Genomic DNA, 18354 nt, shown 5'->3' with positions numbered 1-18354 from the left:
ATAAATTTAGTTGAATGACAGAAGTATTGTTTTTGATGTCCTCAGGAGCCGGGCCTGGGCGGAGCGATGGGAGCCATCCTAGAGTTTGTGGTTGTAGAAGGCGTGATGGAGAGACTGTTCCTCTGGAGTCTGAGACGACACTTCACTGACGATATGAAACTGGAACAAGTGATTATTTTTTTTACCTGTTATTTATCAATCAATAGATGCCTTATTATTATATTATTATTATTATATTATTATTATTATTATTAAAACCCCCCAAAAACAGCAATGAAGAGGAAAACCACCCTGGAAGGGTATTATTGACTGTTTTAGTGACAGGGTGAGTAATTGATAATGCTTATCCCCAATCTCTCTCTGCCCCCTCCATCTCTCTGTCTCTGCCCCACTCCATCTCTCTCTCTCTGGCCCCCTCCATCTCTCTCTCTCTCTCTGACCCCCTCCATCTCTCTCTCTCTGACCCCTCCATCTCTCTCTGTCTCCCCCTCCATCTCTCTCTGCTCCCCCTCCATCTCTCTCTCTCTGCCCCATCCATCTCTCTCTCTGCCCCCTCCATCTCTCTGACCCCTCCATCTCTCTCTCTGCCCCCCTCCATCTCTCTCTCTCTGCCCCATCCCCCCTCCATCTCTCTCTCTGGCCCCCCCATCTCCATCTCTCTCTCCATCTGCCCCTCCATCTCTCTCTCTCTGCCCCCTCCATCCCTCTCTCCCCCTCCATCTCTCTCTCTGCCCCCTCCTCTCTCTCTCTGCCCCCTCCATCTCTCTCTCTCTGCCCCATCCATCTCTCTCTCTGCCCCCTCCATCTCTCTCTCTCTGGCCCCCTCCATCTCTCTGTCTCTGCCCCATCTCCATCTCTCTCCATCTCTCTGCCCCTCCATCTCTCTCTCTCTCTGCCCCCTCCATCTCTCTCTCTCTGACCCCCTCCATCTCTCTCTCTCTCTGCCCCCTCCATCTCTCTCCCTCTCTGCCACCTCCATCTCTCTCTCTCTGCCCCCTCCATCTCTCTTCTCTCTGCCCCCTCCATCTCTCTCTCTCTGCCCCTCCATCTCTCTCTCTCTCTGGCCCCTCTCATCTCTCATCTCTCTCTCTGGCCCCCTCCATCTCTCTCTCTCTGACCCCCTCCATCCCTCTCTCTCTGGCCCCTCTCTCTCTCTGGCCCCCTCCATCTCTCTCTCTCTCCATCTCTCTCTCTCTGCCCCCTCCATCTCTCTCTCTCTGGCCCCCTCCATCTCTCTCTCTCTGCCCCCTCCATCTCTCTCTCTCTGGCCCCTCCATCTCTCTCTCTCTCTGCCCCCTCCATCTTTCTCTCTGCCCCCTCCATCTCTCTCTCTCTCTGGCCCCCATCCCTCCTCTGGCCCTCATCCATCTCTCTCTGCCCTCCATCTCTCTCTCTCTCCCCTCCATCTCTCTCTCTCTGACCCCCTCCATCTCTCTCTCTCTCTGGCCCTCCATCTCTTCTCTCTCCCCTCCATCTCTCTCTCTCTCTGGCCCCCTCCATCTCTCCTCTCTGCCCCCTCCATCTCTCTTCTCTGCCCTCCATCCCCTCCTGGCCCTCTCTCTCTCTCTCTGCCCTCCATCCATCTCTGCCCCCTCCATCTCTCTCTGGCCCCCTCCATCTCTCTCTCTGCCCCCTCCATCTCTCTCTCTCCCCTCCATCTCTCTCTCTCTCTGGCCCCCTCCATCTCTCTCTCTGGCCCCCTCCATCTCTCCTCTCTCTCCATCTCTCTCTCTGGCCCCCTCCATCTCTCTCTCTCTCTCTGGCCCCCCTCTCTCTCTGGCCCCCTCCATCTCTCTCTCTCTACCCCCCCTCCTCTCTCTCCATCTCTCTCTGCCCCCTCCATCTCTCTCTCTGGCCCCCTCCATCTCTCTCTCTGACCCCCTCCATCTCTCTCTCTCTGGCCCCCTCCATCTCTCTCTCTCTCTGACCCCCTCCATCTCTCTCTCTGGCCCCCTCCATCTCTCTCTCTGGCCCCCTCCATCTCTCTCTCTCTCTGCCCCCTCCATCTCTCTCTCTCTGCCCCCTCCATCTCTCTCTCTCTGGCCTCCCCTCCATCTCCTCTCTCTCTCTGGCCCCTCCATCTCTCTCTCTCTGCCCCCTCCATCTCTCTCTCTCTGCCCCTCCATCTCTCTCTCCTCTCTCTGCCCCCTCCATCTCTCTCTCTGCCCTCCATCTCTCTCTCTCTGCCCCTCCATCTCTCTCTCTGCTCTCTCTGGCTCTCTCCTCCATCTCTCTCTCTCTGCCCCCTCCATCTCTCTCTCTCTCTCTGCCCCCTCCATCTCTCTCTCTCTGCCCCTCCATCTCTCTCTCTCTGACCCCTCCATCCTCCATCTCTCCATCTCTCTCTCTGGCCACCTCCATCTCTCTCTCTCTCCATCTCTCCCTCCATCTCCTCTCTCTGCCCCCCCCTCCATCTCTCTCATCTCTCTGTCTCCCTCCCTCCATCTCTCTCTCTCTCCTCCCTCCTCTCTCTCTCTGCCCTCCATCTCTCTCTCTCCCCTCCATCTCTCTCTCTGGCCCCCTCCATCTCTCTCTCTCTCTGGCCCCCTCCATCTCTCTCTCTCTCTGGCCCCCTCCATCTCTCTCTCTCTGGCCCCCCCTCTCTCCATCTGCCCCCTCCTCTCTCTGGCCCCCTCCATCTCTCTCTCTCTCTGGCCCCCTCCATCTCTCTCTCTCTGCCCCCTCCATCTTTCTCTCTGCCCCCTCCATCTCTCTCTCTCTCTCTGGCCCCTCCATCTCTCTCTCTCTGCCCCCTCCATCTCTCTCTCTCTCTGACCCCCTCCATCTCTCTCTCTCTGGCCCCCTCCATCTCTCTCTCTCTCTGGCCCCCTCCATCTCTCTCCTCTCTCCATCTCCCCCTCCATCTCCATTCTCTCTGGCCCCTCCATCTCTCTCTCTCTCTCTCTGGCCCCCATCTCTCTCTCTCTGGCCCCCTCCATCCTCTCTCTCTGGCCCCTCCATCTCTCTCTCTCTCTCTTCTCCATCCATCTCTCTCTCTGGCCCCCTCCATCTCTCTCTCTCTCTGGCCCCCTCCATCTCTCTCTCTCTCTCTGGCCCCTCCATCTCTCTCTCTCTGGCCCCCTCCATCTCTCTCTCTCTCTGCCCCCTCCATCTCTCTCTCTCTGATCCCCCTCCTGGCCCCCTCTCTCTCTCTCTGGCCCCCTCCTCCTCCTCTCTCTCTCTGACCCCTCCATCTCTCTCTCTCTGCCCCTCCATCTCTCTCTCTGCCCCCTCCATCTCTCTCTCTGGCCCCCTCCATCTCTCTCTCTCTCTGCCCCCTCCATCTCTCTCTCTCTGACCCCCTCCATCTCTCTCTCTCTCTGGCCCCCTCCATCTCTCTCCCTCTGGCCCCTCCATCCTCCATCTCCATCTCCTTCTCTCTGGCCCCCTCCATCTCTCTCTCTCTGGCCCCCTCCATCTCTCTCTCTCTCTGGCCCCCTCCATCTCTCTCTCTCTCTCTGGCCCCCTCCCTCTCTCTCTCTCTCTCCCCCTCCATCTCTCTCTCTGGCCCCCTCCATCTCTCTCTCTCTCTGGCCCCCTCCATCTCTCTCTCTCTGGCCCCCTCCATCTCTCTCTCTCTGCCCCCCTCCATCTCTCTCTCTCTGGCCCTCCCTCCATCCCTCCATCTCTCTCTGGCCCCTCCATCTCTCTCTCTCTGCCCCCTCCATCTCTCTCTCTCTCTGCCCCCTCCATCTCTCTCTCACTCTGGCCCCTCCATCTCTCTCTCTCTCTGCCCCATCCATCTCTCTCTCTCTCCCATCCATCTCCCCTCCATCTCCATCTCTCTCTCTGGCCCCCTCCATCTCTCTCCCTCTCTGGCCCCCTCCATCTCTCTCTCTCTCTGGCCCCCTCCATCTCTCTCTCTCTGACCCCTCCATCTCTCTCTCTCTCTGGCCCCCTCCATCTCTCTCTCTCTCTCTGGCCCCCTCCATCTCTCTCTCTCTCTGGCCCCTCCATCTATCTCTCTCTGCCCCCCTCCATCTCTCTCTCTCTCTGGCCCCCTCCATCTCTCTCTCTGGCCCCCCCATCTCCATCTCTCTCTGGCCCCCTCCATCTGGCTCCCTCCATCTCATCTCTCTCTCTCTGGCCCCCTCCATCTCTCTCTCTCTGGCCCCCTCCCTCTCTCTCTCTCTCTGCCCCCTCCATCTCTCTCCCTCTCTGGCCCCCTCCATCTCTCTCTCTGACCCCCTCCATCTCTCTCTCTCTCTGGCCCCTCCATCTCTCTCTCTCTCTGACCCCCTCCATCTCTCTCTCTCCTCTGCCCCCTCCATCTCTCTCTCACTCTGGCCCCCTCCATCTCTCTCTCTGCCCCATCCATCTCTCTCTCTCTGCCCCATCCATCTCTCTCTCTGCCCCCTCCCATCTCTCTCTCTGGCCCCCTCCATCTCTCTCTCTCTCTGGCCCCCTCCATCTCTCTCTCTCTCTGACCATTCCATCTCTCCTCTCTATGCCCCGCCCCCCAACACCACACTCCCCATCTCTCTCCTCTCTATGCCCCCCCAACACCACACTCCCCTTCTCTCCCCTCTCTATGCCCCCCCAACACTCCCCTTCTCCTCTCTATGCCCCCCCCCCAACACTCCCCATCTCTCTCCTCTCTGCAACAGCTGAGGATGTACCAGATGTTGCTGTCTCAGGCCAGACAGCCTCTCCTGCACCACAAACCTGTTCTACGACCCTTAATGATGCTGTTATCTTCCTGTGCTGGAGCTGGGAGTGGAGGAGGAGGAGGAGGAGGAGGAGGAGGAGGGTCAGTGGAAGCAGAGTTGGTTCTCCTGCTCAACCAGCTGTGTGGTGCGCTGGCTAAGGACCCCTCAGTGTTAGGTGGGTTCTGGTTCTGTTTTCTGCTAGATAAATGGACAATAAAGTGGTTTTCTGATTTCTTCTTCTTCCTCCTGTTCAGAGTTATTCTTCCACACCAGTGAGGACCAGGGGGCAGCCAACTTCCTGCTCTTCTCCCTGCTGATCCCCTTCACGCATCAGGAAGGCAGCGTAGGACTGCAGGCCCGGGACGCTCTGCTGCTCATCATGCAGCTGTCGACCTACAACCCCAGAGTCGCTACACACATCACAGACAACACGTACTTCTGTCCTGTGAGCCGGTTACCGTAGTTACTGTAGCTCTACCGCTGGGAGTTTGTCACATAGTTTGTAGTCACTCATCTTTTATCGCCCCTCGCCCTCTCTCCTCCATCCCCCTCCTCCCCCACCCCCCCCCTCTCCTCACCCTCCACCCCCCTTCCCCTCTCCTCCCTCTCCCCCTCTCCCCCTCCCCTCAGTGAGTGAGAGGTAAAAGCTGAGCTCATTACTCCTTATGTAATAGGCCTTAATATGATTACAATGGAGAGAGAAGGGAGGAGAGAGGAGAGAGGAGAGAGGAGAGGGGAGAGGAGGGAGGAGGGAGGAGGGAGGAGAGAGGAGAGAGGGGATACGGGGTGACAGAAGGGAGAGATTAAGAAGAGAGAGAGAGGAGGGAGGAGGGAGGAGAGAGGAGGAAGAGAGAGGAGAGAGGAGAGGGGAGAGGAGAGAGGAGAGGAGGAGGAGGAGGGAGGGAGAGAGGAGGGAGGAGGAGGGGAGGAGGGAGGAGGGGGAGGGAGGGAGGAGGGAGGAGAAGAGAGGAGAGAGGGGATACGGGGTGACAGAAGGGAGAGATAAAGAATAGAGAGAGGAGGGAGGAGGGAGAGAGAGGAGTTGTCCACATGCTTTTGTAAGTATCAAACCAGTGAAAAAGATCAGAAACCACTTTCTCCCGGTGGAACTGTGTGTGACTGTACCAGATTTAGCCCATGGAGCTGACCTCAATCTAGAGATGGGGGATTAGGACGCTGTGACCTGATTGGTTGATCGCCTCGGCGCTCTTAGCCTCCTGCTAACTCCAACACCAACTGGTTCTGTTGTTGATTAATTGTTGTTGTTTACTGGTTCTGTTGTTGATTAGTTGTTGTTGTTTACTGGTTCTATTGTTGATTAGTTGTTGTTGTTTACTGGTTCTGTTGTTGATTAGTTGTTGTTGTTTACTGGTTCTATTGTTGTTTAGTTGTTGTTGTTTTGTTGTTGTTGGTTAGTTGTTGTTGTTTAGTTGTTGTTGATTAGTTGTTGTTGATTAGTTGTTGTTGTTTAGTTGTTGTTGTTGGTTAGTTGTTGTTGTTTAGTTGTTGTTGGTGTTTAGTTGTTGTTGTTGTTTAGTTGTTGTTGTTTAGTTGTTGTTGTTGTTGTTTAGTTGTTGTTGTTTAGTTGTTGTTGTTTAGTTGTTGTTGTTGTTGTTTAGTTGTTGTTGTTTAGTTGTTGTTGTTGTTTAGTTGTTGTTGTTTAGTTGTTGTTGTTTAGTTGTTGTTGTTGTTGTTTTAGTTGTTGTTGTTGTTTAGTTGTTGTTGTTGTTTAGTTGTTGTTGTTGTTGTTTAGTTGTTGTTGTTTAGTTGTTGTTTTTTGTTGTTGTTAGTTGTTGTTTAGTTGTTGTTGTTTAGTTGTTGTTGTTGTTGTTGTTTAGTTGTTGTTGTTTAGTTGTTGTTGTTGTTGTTGTTGTTTGGTTGTTGTTGTTGTTGTTGTTTAGTTGTTGTTGTTGTTTAGTTGTTGTTGTTTAGTTGTTGTTGGTTAGTTGTTGTTTAGTTGTTGTTGTTTAGTTGTTGTTGTTTAGTTGTTGTTGGATAGTTGTTGTTGTTGTTGTTTAGTTGTTGTTGTTGTTTAGTTGTTGTTGTTGTTGTTGTTGTTGTTTAGTTGTTGTTGTTGTTTAGTTGTTGTTGTTTAGTTGTTGTTGTTGTTTAGTTGTTGTAGTTGTTGTTTAGTTGTTGTTTAGTTGTGTTGGTTAGTTGTTGTTGTTTAGTTGTTGTTGTTGGTTAGTTGTTGTTGATTAGTTGTTGTTGGTTAGTTGTTGTTGTTGTTGTTTAGTTGTTGTTGTTTAGTTGTTGTTGTTGTTTAGTTGTTGTTGTTTAGTTGTTGTTGTTTAGTTGTTGTTGTTTAGTAGTTGTTGGTTAGTTGTTGTTGTTGTTTAGTTGTTGTTGTTAGTTGTTGGTTAGTTGTTGTTGTTGTTTAGTTGTTGTTGTTGTTTAGTTGTTGTTGTTTAGTTGTTGTTGTTGTTTAGTTGTTGTTGGTTAGTTGTTGTTGTTTAGTTGTTGTTGTTTAGTTGTTGTTGGTTAGTTGTTGTTGTTGTTGTTTAGTTGTTGTTGTTTAGTTGTTGTTGTTGTTTAGTTGTTGTTGTTTAGTTGTTGTTGTTTAGTTGTTGTTGTTTAGTAGTTGTTGGTTAGTTGTTGTTGTTGTTTAGTTGTTGTTGGTTAGTTGTTGTTGTTTAGTTGTTGTTGTTGTTTAGTTGTTGTTGGTTAGTTGTTGTTGTTGGTTAGTTGTTGTTGTTTAGTTGTTGTTGTTTAGTTGTTGTTGATTAGTTGTTGTTGTTTAGTTGTTGTTGTTTAGTTGTTGTTGTTTAGTTGTTGTTGGTTAGTTGTTGTTGTTGTTTTGTTGTTGTTTAGTTGTTGTTGTTTAGTTGTTGTTGATTAGTTGTTGTTGATTAGTTGTTGTTGTTTAGTTGTTGTTGATTAGTTGTTGTTGTTTAGTTGTTGTTGGTTAGTTGTTGTTGTTTAGTTGTTGTTGGTTAGTTGTTGTTGTTTAGTTGTTGTTGTTTAGTTGTTGTTGGTTAGTTGTTGTTGTTTAGTTGTTGTTGTTTAGTTGTTGTTGTTGTTGTTGTTTAGTTGTTGTTGGATAGTTGATGTTGTTGTTTAGTTGTTGTTGTTGTTGTTTAGTTGTTGTTGTTTAGTTGTTGTTGTTGTTGTTTAGTTGTTGTTGTTGTTGTTTTGTTGTTGTTGTTGTTGTTTTGTTGTTGTTTAGTTGTTGTTGTTTAGTTGTTGTTGATTAGTTGTTGTTGATTAGTTGTTGTTGTTTAGTTGTTTAGTTGTTGTTGTTGTTGTTGTTTACTGGTTCTGTTGTTGTTTAGTTGTTGTTGTTGTTTACTGGTTCTATTGTTGTTTAGTTGTTGTTGTTTAGTTGTTGTTGTTTAGTTGTTGTTGTTTAGTTGTTGTTGTTGGTTAGTTGTTGTTGGTTAGTTGTTGTTGTTGATCAGTTGTTGTTGTCTTTTAGTTGTTGATTAGTTGTTGTTGTTGTTGTTGTGAGTTAGCAGAGTAGCGTGGGGGTGTATTCCATGACAGGCTCTAACCCCCCCCCCCTCCTCTCTGTAGATCCTGATCTTCCAGTGAACTCTAATCTGCAGTGGAATTTCATTCCAGCATTGAAAAGTCCTTGGCTCATGACTGTGTGTGTGTGTGTGTGTGTGTGTGTGTGTGTGTGTGTGTGTGTGTGTGTGTGTGTGTGTGTGTGTGTGTGTGTGTGTGTGTGTGTGTGTGTGTGTGTGTGTCTAGGTACTGGCTACAGGTCTGAGTGGTTTGTATTCGTCTCTACCTGCGAAGCTACAGGTGTACAGTGAAGACTGGCACTGTCTGGAGAGAGCTGACTGGGTACAGGTAAATATACCATTTGGAGCATTTCCTATCATTTAATCTCACAGATTAAAAACAGCTTCATTTAAACCCTTGGACAGACAGTGATCTATTTACAATGGCATCAAGCATAACTCTAACAATTATCAGAGATGGATGGAATTAAAGATCTGTGTACAAGCTAGCTGGCTAGTTACCTGACTGGCTACCTGGCTAGTTACCTGGCTGGCTACCTGGCTAGTTACCTGGCTGGCTACCTGGCTGGCTACCTGGCTAGTTACCTGGCTGGCTACCTGGCTAGTTACCTGGCTGGCTACCTGGCTAGTTACCTGACTGGCTACCTGACTAGTTACCTGACTGGCTACCTGGCTAGTTACCTGGCTGGCTACCTGGCTAGTTAGTTACCTGACTGGCTACCTGGCTAGTTACCTGGCTGGCTACCTGGCTAGTTACCTGGCTGGCTACCTGGCTAGTTACCTGGCTGGCTACCTGGCTAGTTACCTGGCTGGCTACCTGGCTAGTTACCTGACTGGCTACCTGGCTAGTTACCTGGCTGGCTACCTGGCTGGCTACCTGGCTAGTTACCTGGCTGGCTACCTGGCTGGCTACCTGGCTAGTTACCTGACTGGCTACCTGGCTAGTTACCTGGCTGGCTACCTGGCTAGTTACCTGGCTGGCTACCTGGCTAGTTACCTGGCTGGCTACCTGGCTAGTTACCTGACTGGCTACCTGGCTAGTTACCTGGCTGGCTACCTGGCTAGTTACCTGGCTGGCTACCTGGCTAGTTACCTGGCTGGCTACCTGGCTAGTTACCTGGCTGGCTACCTGGCTAGTTACCTGGCTGGCTACCTGGCTAGTTACCTGGCTGGCTACCTGACTAGTTACCTGACTGGCTACCTGGCTAGTTACCTGGCTGGCTACCTGACTAGTTACCTGACTGGCTACCTGGCTAGTTACCTGGCTGGCTACCTGGCTAGTTACCTGACTGGCTACCTGACTAGTTACCTGACTGGCTACCTGGCTAGTTACCTGGCTGGCTACATGGCTAGTTACCTGACTGGCTACCTGGCTAGTTACCTGGCTGGCTACCTGGCTAGTTACCTGACTGGCTACCTGACTAGTTACCTGACTGGCTACCTGGCTAGTTACCTGACTGGCTAGCTGGCTAGTTACCTGGCTGGCTACCTGACTAGCTGGCTACCTACCTGGCTGGCTGGCTACATAGCTAGCTGGCTACCTGGCTGGCTACATGGCTACCTACCTACCTGGCTGGCTGGCTGGCTACATGGCTAGATGGCTACCTGGCTGGCTACATGGCCAACTACCTACCTGGCTGGCTGGCTGGCTACCTGGCTGGCTACCTGGCTGGCTACCTGGCTGGCTAGCTGGCTACCTGGCTGGCTAGATGGATACCTGGCTGGCTAGCTGGCTACCTGGCTACCTGGCTACCTGGCTGGCTAGCTGGCTACCTGGCTGGCTAGATGGCTACCTGGCTGGTTAGCTGGCTGGCTAGATGGCTACCTGGCTGGCTAGATGGCTACCTGGCTGGTTAGCTGGCTGGCTAACTGGCTAGCTGGCTGGCTACCTGGCTGGCTAGATGACTACCTAGCTAGATTGCTGGCTGCCTGGCTGCCTACCTAACTAGATTGCTGGCTGTCTGGCTGGCTACCTAGCTAGATTGCTGGCTGCCTGGCTAGCTGGCTGGCTACCTGGCTGGCTAGCTGACTACCTAGCTAGATTGCTGGCTGCCTGGCTGCCTACCTAGCTAGATTGCTGGCTGTCTGGCTGGCTACCTAGCTAGATTGCTGGCTGCCTGGCTGGCTACCTAGCTAGATTGCTAGCTACCTGGCTGGCTACGTAGTTAGATTGCTGGCTGCCTATCTAGCTAGATTGCTGGCTGCCTGGCTGGCTACCTAGCTATATTTCTGGCTGCCTGGCTGGCTACCTAGCTAGATTGTTGGCTGCCTGGCTGGCTACCTAGCTAGATTGCTGGCTGCCTGGCTGGCTACGTAGCTAGATTGCTGGCTACTTAGCTGGCTACCTGGCTGGCTACCTAGCTGGCTAACTGGCTGGCTCCCTGGCTGGCTACCTAGCTGGCTACCTAGCTGGCTACCGGCTGGCTACCTAGCTGGCTACCTGGCTGGCTACCTGGCTGGCTCCCTAGCTGGCTACCTAGCTGGCTACCTAGCTGGCTACCTAGCTGGCTGGCTCCCTAGCTCTGGCTGGCTCCCTTGCTACCTAGCTGGCTGGCTACTTGACATTGACTTGATTTCTTCTGGATGCAGGTTCCGGCTTTGGTCCAGTTTCTAAACTCTCTGCAGTTCTGCTGCTCTGTCATTAAGGTGAGACAAACACATGGAGGTCTATGTATGTTACACCACACACACACACACACACACACACACACACACACACACACACACACACACACACACACACACACACACACACACACACACACACACACTTCCTCCCCAGCTCTTTGTCTTACGATAGAAAGTGGATCTAATTATTACATGTCAACACGGTCTGTTGAAACTACAGCAGACCGCTAACTACCAAAAGAGTTACCAAACAGTTGTTAACTAACTGTAAAATAACTTTAGCTGGCTAGCTAAGCATCTTCCCCCTCCCCCATCTGTCTCTTCCCCTCCCCTCCCCTCCCCCATCTCTGCCCTCCCCCATCTCTCTCTCCTTCTCCCCATCTTCCCCCTCCCCCATCTCTCTCTCCCTCCCCTCATCTCTCCCCCCTCTTTCTCCGTCTTACCTCCCCTCTCTTTCTCCCCAATTCCCCCCTTCCATCTCTCCCTCCCCTCCCCCATCTCTCTCTCCTTCTCCCCATTTCTCCCTCCCTTCCCCATCTTCCCCCTACTAACTCTCTCCCCCTCCCCTCCCCTATCTGTCTCTCCCTCCCTCCCTCCCCTTCCCCATCCCTATCTGCCTCCCTCCCCCATCTCTCTCTCCCTCCCCTCATCTCTCCCCCTCTTTCTCCGTCTTACCTCCCCTCTCTTTCTCCCCAATTCCCCCTTCCATCTCTCCTTCTCCTCCCCATCTCACCCCCTTCCCCATCTCTCCTCCGCATCTCCCCCCCCCTCCCATCTCTCCTCCACATCTCCCCCTCCCATCTCCCTCCCCCAGGTTGGACATCCCTCGATCAGAGGTCAGTTGTTGGGATATATCTACAATGGCTTCCTGGTTCCTGTACTGGCTCCAGCTCTGCACAAGGTCATACACACTACTGCTGATTCCTGTAGTCTGTCTGCTTGATGCTGATTGGTCACCCTACTTCCTGTAGTCTTGTTTCAACAATGCTCATTGGTCTCCAAACTTCCTGTAGTTCTGTCTACTTAATGCTAATTGGTTACAGTATTTCATTTGTCTTCCTCTAGTCCTTTGTTAATAATTTCTGATTGGTCAATGAAATTCCTAATTTCTCCTGAAATAAATTCTCATTAGTCCCCTTCTGTAGCTCAGTTGGTAGAGCATGGCGCTTGTAACGCCAGGATAGTGGGTTCGATTCCCGGGACCACCCATACGTAGAATGTATGCACACATGACTGTAAGTCGCTTTGGATAAAAGCGTCTGCTAAATGGCATATATTATTATTATATTATATACTGTGTGTGTGTGTCTATATCTCTGTTCTCTGATTGGCTGCTGTGTGTGTGTCTATATCTCTGTTCTCTGATTGGCTGTAGTGTGTGTGTGTCTATATCTCTGTCCTCTGATTGGCTGTAGTGTGAGTGTGTCTATATCTCTGTTCTCTGATTGGCTGCTGTGTGAGTGTGTATCTATATCTCTGTTCTCTGATTGGCTGTAGTGTGTGTCTATATCTCTGTTCTCTGATTGGCTGCTGTGTGTGTGTGTCTTTATCTCTGTTCTCTGATTGGTTGTAGTGTGTGTCTATATCTCTGTTCTCTGATTGGCTGCTGTGTGTGTGTCTATATCTCTGTTCTCTGATTGGCTGTAGTGTGTGTGTGTCTATATCTCTGTCCTCTGATTGGCTGTAGTGTGAGTGTGTCTATATCTCTGTTCTCTGACTGGCTGTATTGTGTGTGTGTCTATATCTCTGTTCTCTGATTGGCTGTAGTGTGTGTGTGTCTATATCTCTGTTCTCTGATTGGCTGTAGTGTGTGTGTGTCTATATCTCTGTTCTCTGATTGGCTGTAGTGTGTGTTTTTATCTCTGTTCTCTGATTGGCTGTAGTGTGTGTCTATATCTCTGTTCTCTGATTGGCTGTAGTGTGTGTGTGTCTATATCTCTGTTCTCTGATTGGCTGTAGTGTGTGTGTGTCTATATCTCTGTTCTCTGATTGGCTGTAGTGTGTGTGTGTGTCTATATCTCTGTTCTCTATTGGCTGTAGTGTGTGTTTATATCTCTGTCCTCTGATTGGCTGTAATATGTGTATATATCTCTGTCCTCTGATTGGCTGTAGTGTGTGTCTATATCTCTGTCCTCTGATTGGCTGCTGTGTGTGTGTGTCTATATCTCTGTCCTCTGATTGGCTGTAGTGTGTGTGTCTATATCTCTGTCCTCTGATTGGCTGTAGTGTGTGTGTCTATATCTCTGTTCTCTGATTGGCTGTAGTGTGTGTCTATATCTCTGTCCTCTGATTGGCTGTAGTGTGTGTCTATATCTCTGTCCTCTGATTGGCTGTAGTGTGTGTGTCTATATCTCTGTTCTCTGATTGGCTGTAGTGTGTGTCTATATCTCTGTCCTCTGATTGGCTGTAGTGTGTGTCTATATCTCTGTCCTCTGATTGGCTGTAGTGTACACTAGAAGAGGTGATGACCACTACAGCGTATCTGGACCTCTTCCTCCGCTCGGTGTCAGAGCCTGCACTCCTCCAGACCTTCCTCTCCTTCATACTGCTACACACACACGACAACGTCCAGCTCCTAGACACACTGGTGTCCAGAGTTAATACACCTTTCCAGGTAACACACCCTTCCAGGTAACACACTGGTCTCTAGAGGTAACACACCCTTCCAGGTAACACACTGGTCTCTAGAGGTAACACACCCTTCCAGGTAACACACTGGTCTCTAGAGGTAACACACCCTTCCAGGTAACACACCCTTCCAGGTAACACACTGGTCTCTAGAGGTAACACACCCTTCTAGGTAACACACCCTTCCAGGTAACACACCCTTCCAGGTAACACACTGGTCTCTAGAGGTAACACACCCTTCCAGGTAACACACTGGTCTCTAGAGGTAACACACCCTTCTAGGTAACACACCCTTCCAGGTAACACACCCTTCCAGGTAACACACTGGTCTCTAGAGGTAACACACCCTTCCTGGTAACACACTGGTCTCTAGAGGTAACACACTGGTCTCTAGAGGTAACACACCCTTCCAGGTAACACACTGGTCTCTAGAGGTAACACACCCTTCCAGGTAACACACCCTTCCAGGTAACACACTGGTCTCTAGAGGTAACACACCCTTCCAGGTAACACAGACAGACCGACACAGAGACCGACACAGAGGCAGACACACAGTCACACACACACGCACACACACACACACACACACACACACACACACACACAGACAGACTCTGTTCTCTTATTAATTTTGTTAATCACTAAAATGTTGATTTCATGTGTTTTGACCTTTGACCCCTGTGTGTTATAGTTAGGTACAGTGGTTTGATCTTTGACCCGTGTGTTATAGTTAGGTACAGTGGTTTGATCTTTGACCCCTGTGTGTTATCGTTAGGTACAGTGGTTTGATCTTTGACCCCTGTGTGTTATAGTTAGGTACAGTGGTTTGACCTTTGACCCCTGTGTGTTATAGTTAGGTACAGTGGTTTGATCTTTGACCCCTGTGTGTTATAGTTAGGTACAGTGGTTTGACCTTTGACCCCTGTGTGTTATAGTTAGGTACAGTGGTTTGACCTTTGACCCCTGTGTGTTATAGTTAGGTACAGTGGTTTGACCTTTGACCCTGTGTGTTATAGTTAGGTACAGTGGTTTGACCTTTGACCCCTGTGTGTTATAGTTAGGTACAGTGGTTTGACCTTTGACCCCTGTGTGTTATAGTTAGGTACAGTGGTTTGACCTTTGACCCCTGTGTGTTATAGTTAGGTACAGTGGTTTGACCTTTGACCCCTGTGTGTTATAGTTAGGTACAGTGGTTTGACCTTTGACCCCTGTGTGTTATAGTTAGGTACAGTGGTTTGACCTTTGACCCCTGTGTGTTATAGTTAGGTACAGTGGTTTGACCTTTGACCCCTGTGTGTTATAGTTAGGTACAGTGGTTTGACCTTTGACCCCTGTGTGTTATAGTTAGGTACAGTGGTTTGATCTTTGACCCCTGTGTGTTATAGTTAGGTACAGTGGTTTGATCTTTGACCCCTGTGTGTGTTATAGTTAGGTACACTGGTTTGACCTTTGACCCCTGTGTGTTATAGTTAGGTACAGTGGTTTGACCTTTGACCCCTGTGTGTTATAGTTAGGTACAGTGTCTCTGGCTTTGTTCCGAACTCTCATTGGTCTGTTCTGTGAAGACGTCATGCTTCAGCTCATACTCAGGTAGGAAGGTGTGTGTGTTCAGTGTGTGTGTGTGTGTGTGTGTGTTCAGTGTGTGTGTGTGTGTTCAGTGTGTGTGTGTGTGTGTGTGTTCAGTGTGTGTGTGTGTGTGTGTTCAGTGTGTGTGTGTCTTCAGTGTGTGTGTGTGTGTGTGTTCAGTGTGTGTGTGTGTGTCAACGTGATCCATTCCAGACATTACAATGAGCCTCATATAGCTCCCCCCACCAGCCTCCTCTGACATGCATGCGTCCGTGTGTTTCTCCCCTCCCCTCTCTGCAGGTATCTGATCCCATGTACACACCTGTGTGTGAGAGAACGACGCTCTCTCAAGGACAGAGACGCCTACTCTTCATCAGCTGTTAAATTCCTCTTCCTCACTCCCTCCTGGTGCCCCCTGCGCCTCGGAGCCGTACACACTCACACCCAACACATCCACTGGGCTGGGGGGAATGGTGAGAACACACACTGGACACACACACTGAAAACACACACTCACACACTGAAAACAAACACTCTCACACCCAACACATCCACTGGGCTGGGGGGAATGGTGAGAACACACACTGGACACACACACTGAAAACACACACTCACACACTGAAAACACACACACACACACTGAAAACACACACACACACACTGAAAACACACACACACACACTGAAAACACACACACACACACTGAAAACACACACACACACACTGAAAACACACACACACACACTGAAAAAACACACACACACACACTGAAAACACACACACACACACACTGAAAACACACACACACACACACACACACACACACACACACACACACACACACACACACACACACACACACACACACACACACACACACTGAAAACACACACTCACACACTCACACCCACTACACAGCCAGGCTGACACAGAGCACTACACAGCCAGGCTGACACAGAGCACTACACAGCCAGGCTGACACAGAGCACTACACAGCCAGGCTGACCCAGAGCACTACACAGCCAGGCTGACACAGAGCACTACACAGCCAGGCTGACCCAGAGCACTACACAGCCAGGCTGACCCAGAGCACTACACAGCCAGGCTGACACAGAGCACTACACAGCCAGGCTGACACAGAGCACTACACAGCCAGGCTGACACAGAGCACTACACAGCCAGGCTGACACAGAGCACTACACAGCCAGGCTGACACAGAGCACTACACAGCCAGGCTGACACAGAGCACTACACAGCCAGGCTGCACTACACAGCCAGGCTGACACAGAGCACTACACAGCCACTGACACAGCACTACACAGCCAGGCTGACACAGAGCACTACACAGCCAGGCTGACACAGAGCACTACACAGCCAGGCTGACACAGAGCACTACACAGCCAGGCTGACACAGAGCACTACACAGCCAGGCTGACACAGAGCACTACACAGCCAGGCTGACACAGAGCACTACACAGCCAGGCTGACACAGAGCACTACACAGCCAGGCTGACACAGAGCACTACACAGCCAGGCTGACACAGAGCACTACACAGCCAGGCTGACACAGAGCACTACACAGCCAGGCTGACACAGAGCACTACACAGCCAGGCTGACACAGAGCACTACACAGCCAGGCTGACACAGAGCACTACACAGCCAGGCTGACACAGAGCACTACACAGCCAGGCTGACACAGAGCACTACACAGCCAGGCTGACACAGAGGCAGAGCACTACACAGCCAGGCTGACACAGAGCACTACACAGCCAGGCTGACACAGAGCACTACACAGCCAGGCTGCAGAGCACTACACAGCCAGGCTGACACAGAGCACTACACAGCCAGGCTGACACAGAGCACTACACAGCCAGGCTGACACAGAGCACTACACAGCCAGGCTGACACAGAGCACTACACAGCCAGGCTGACACAGAGCACTACACAGCCAGGCTGACACAGAGCACTACACAGCCAGGCTGACACAGGCTGCCAGGCTGACACAGAGCACTACACAGCCAGGCTGACACAGAGCACTACACAGCCAGGCTGACACAGAGCACTACACAGCCAGGCTGACACAGAGCACTACACAGCCAGGCTGACACAGAGCACTACACAGCCAGGCTGACACAGCCAGGCTGCACAGAGCACACAGCCAGGCTGACACAGAGCACTACACAGCCAGGCTGACACAGAGCACTACACAGCCAGGCTGACACAGAGCACTACACAGCCAGGCTGACACAGAGCACTACACAGCCAGGCTGACACAGAGCACTACACAGCCAGGCTGACACAGAGCACTACACAGCCAGGCTGACACAGAGCACTACACAGCCAGGCTGACACAGAGCACTACACAGCCAGGCTGACACAGAGCACTACCTTGCACTATCACTGACCTGTCTCTCTTCTTTTTCTTCTTCTTCTTCTTCTTCTTCTTCTTCTCCTCCTCCTCCTCCTCCTCCTCCTCCTCCTCTTCTCCTCCTCCTCCTCCTCTTTTTCTCCTCCTCCTCTTCTCCTCCTCTTCTCTGGTCCTCAGACGTTCCCATGTCAGAGGGTGACAGTGTTGGTTACTCCAGGATCTGCAGGACAGACCTCCTGATGAATGTCAACTATCTCCAGTACCTCTGGGATGCTAGAGTTGGGATCGCTGCATCGCTCCAGGCCTGTCTGGTCTGGTCTGGTCCCTATGACGGGGAGAAGCCTGCAGCCCGAGAGGAGGAAGACGGGGAAGAAGAGAGAGAGCAAGAGTTAGAGGTGGAGAAGATGAATCAAACCTTTAACTGGACTTCATCTCCCAGCCCTCCCGTCACCTCCCCCCCTGTAACCATGGGAAACCAACATAGAGGGGGAGACGGAGGGAGGGGGAGTGTGGTCGAGTTGGAGTGGGATGATAGTTATGAGTGGGATGATAGTGCCCTCCCCTCCTCCTCCTCCCTCCCGCTCACCCCCCCAGTACATATCGAAACCCCTCAGCATATTCAGGAGATGAGACGTTCGGCCATTATGTTGATCCAAGGCTCCTACGTAGAGGAGTCGGACTTTCAGGACGATGTGTTGGTCTATAACCTCATAGCACAGAAAGACGAGGTGGAATACAAACCTGACCGCAGGACTACTCCACAAACCAGGAAACCAGTTGTTAGTCAAACAACCTCGCTTGTTCACAGACATGGAACGCATAGACGAGAGAAGGTGGGGGTGATCGTGGAAGAGGGGGTGAGAGAGGAAGAGGGGGTGAGGGAGGAAGAGGGGATGAGAGAGGAAGAGGGGGTGAGAGAGGAAGAGGGGGTGAGAGAGAAAGAGGGGGTGAGAGAGGAAGAGGGGGTGAGAGAGGAAGAGGGGGTGAGAGAGGAAGAGGGGGTGAGAGAGGAAGAGGGGGTGAGAGAGGAAGAGGGGTGAGAGAGGA

At 51.1% G+C, this 18354-nt stretch overlaps 1 protein-coding gene and 1 long non-coding RNA gene across 11 annotated transcripts; one reads left to right on the top strand and one right to left on the bottom strand.

Annotated features, from left to right (window-relative positions):
* Positions 1–49: 49 nt before the first annotated feature.
* LOC127906909 (FHF complex subunit HOOK interacting protein 1A-like) lies at positions 50–18167 on the top strand (the record flags this gene model as incomplete). Its single annotated transcript, XM_052460715.1, has 10 exons — positions 50–168; positions 4608–4824; positions 4904–5094; positions 8343–8444; positions 10706–10762; positions 11559–11645; positions 13191–13358; positions 14883–14962; positions 15239–15411; positions 17485–18167. Coding segments are annotated over exons 1-10 (1860 nt in total), but the record flags the coding sequence as incomplete, so codon positions are not given.
* Positions 8642–9560, bottom strand: LOC127906610 (uncharacterized). Of its 10 annotated transcripts, none has more exons than XR_008062048.1 (3): positions 9534–9560; positions 8826–8909; positions 8642–8665 (listed from the first exon to the last, which is right to left on the bottom strand). It is a non-coding gene; the product is annotated as an uncharacterized LOC127906610 (long non-coding RNA). The 10 variants fall into 10 exon arrangements; XR_008062045.1 differs by having other exon boundaries at positions 9414–9543; XR_008062051.1 differs by lacking the exon at positions 9534–9560 and adding an exon at positions 9342–9368.
* Positions 18168–18354: the final 187 nt, after the last annotated feature.

This window comes from Oncorhynchus keta, chromosome 13 (assembly GCF_023373465.1).
Source record: "Oncorhynchus keta strain PuntledgeMale-10-30-2019 chromosome 13, Oket_V2, whole genome shotgun sequence".
In the NCBI taxonomy this organism is placed as follows: Eukaryota; Metazoa; Chordata; class Actinopteri; order Salmoniformes; family Salmonidae; genus Oncorhynchus; species Oncorhynchus keta.
Note: the sequence above shows the minus strand (reverse complement) of the source record. Positions and strands in the feature narration are given on the sequence as shown.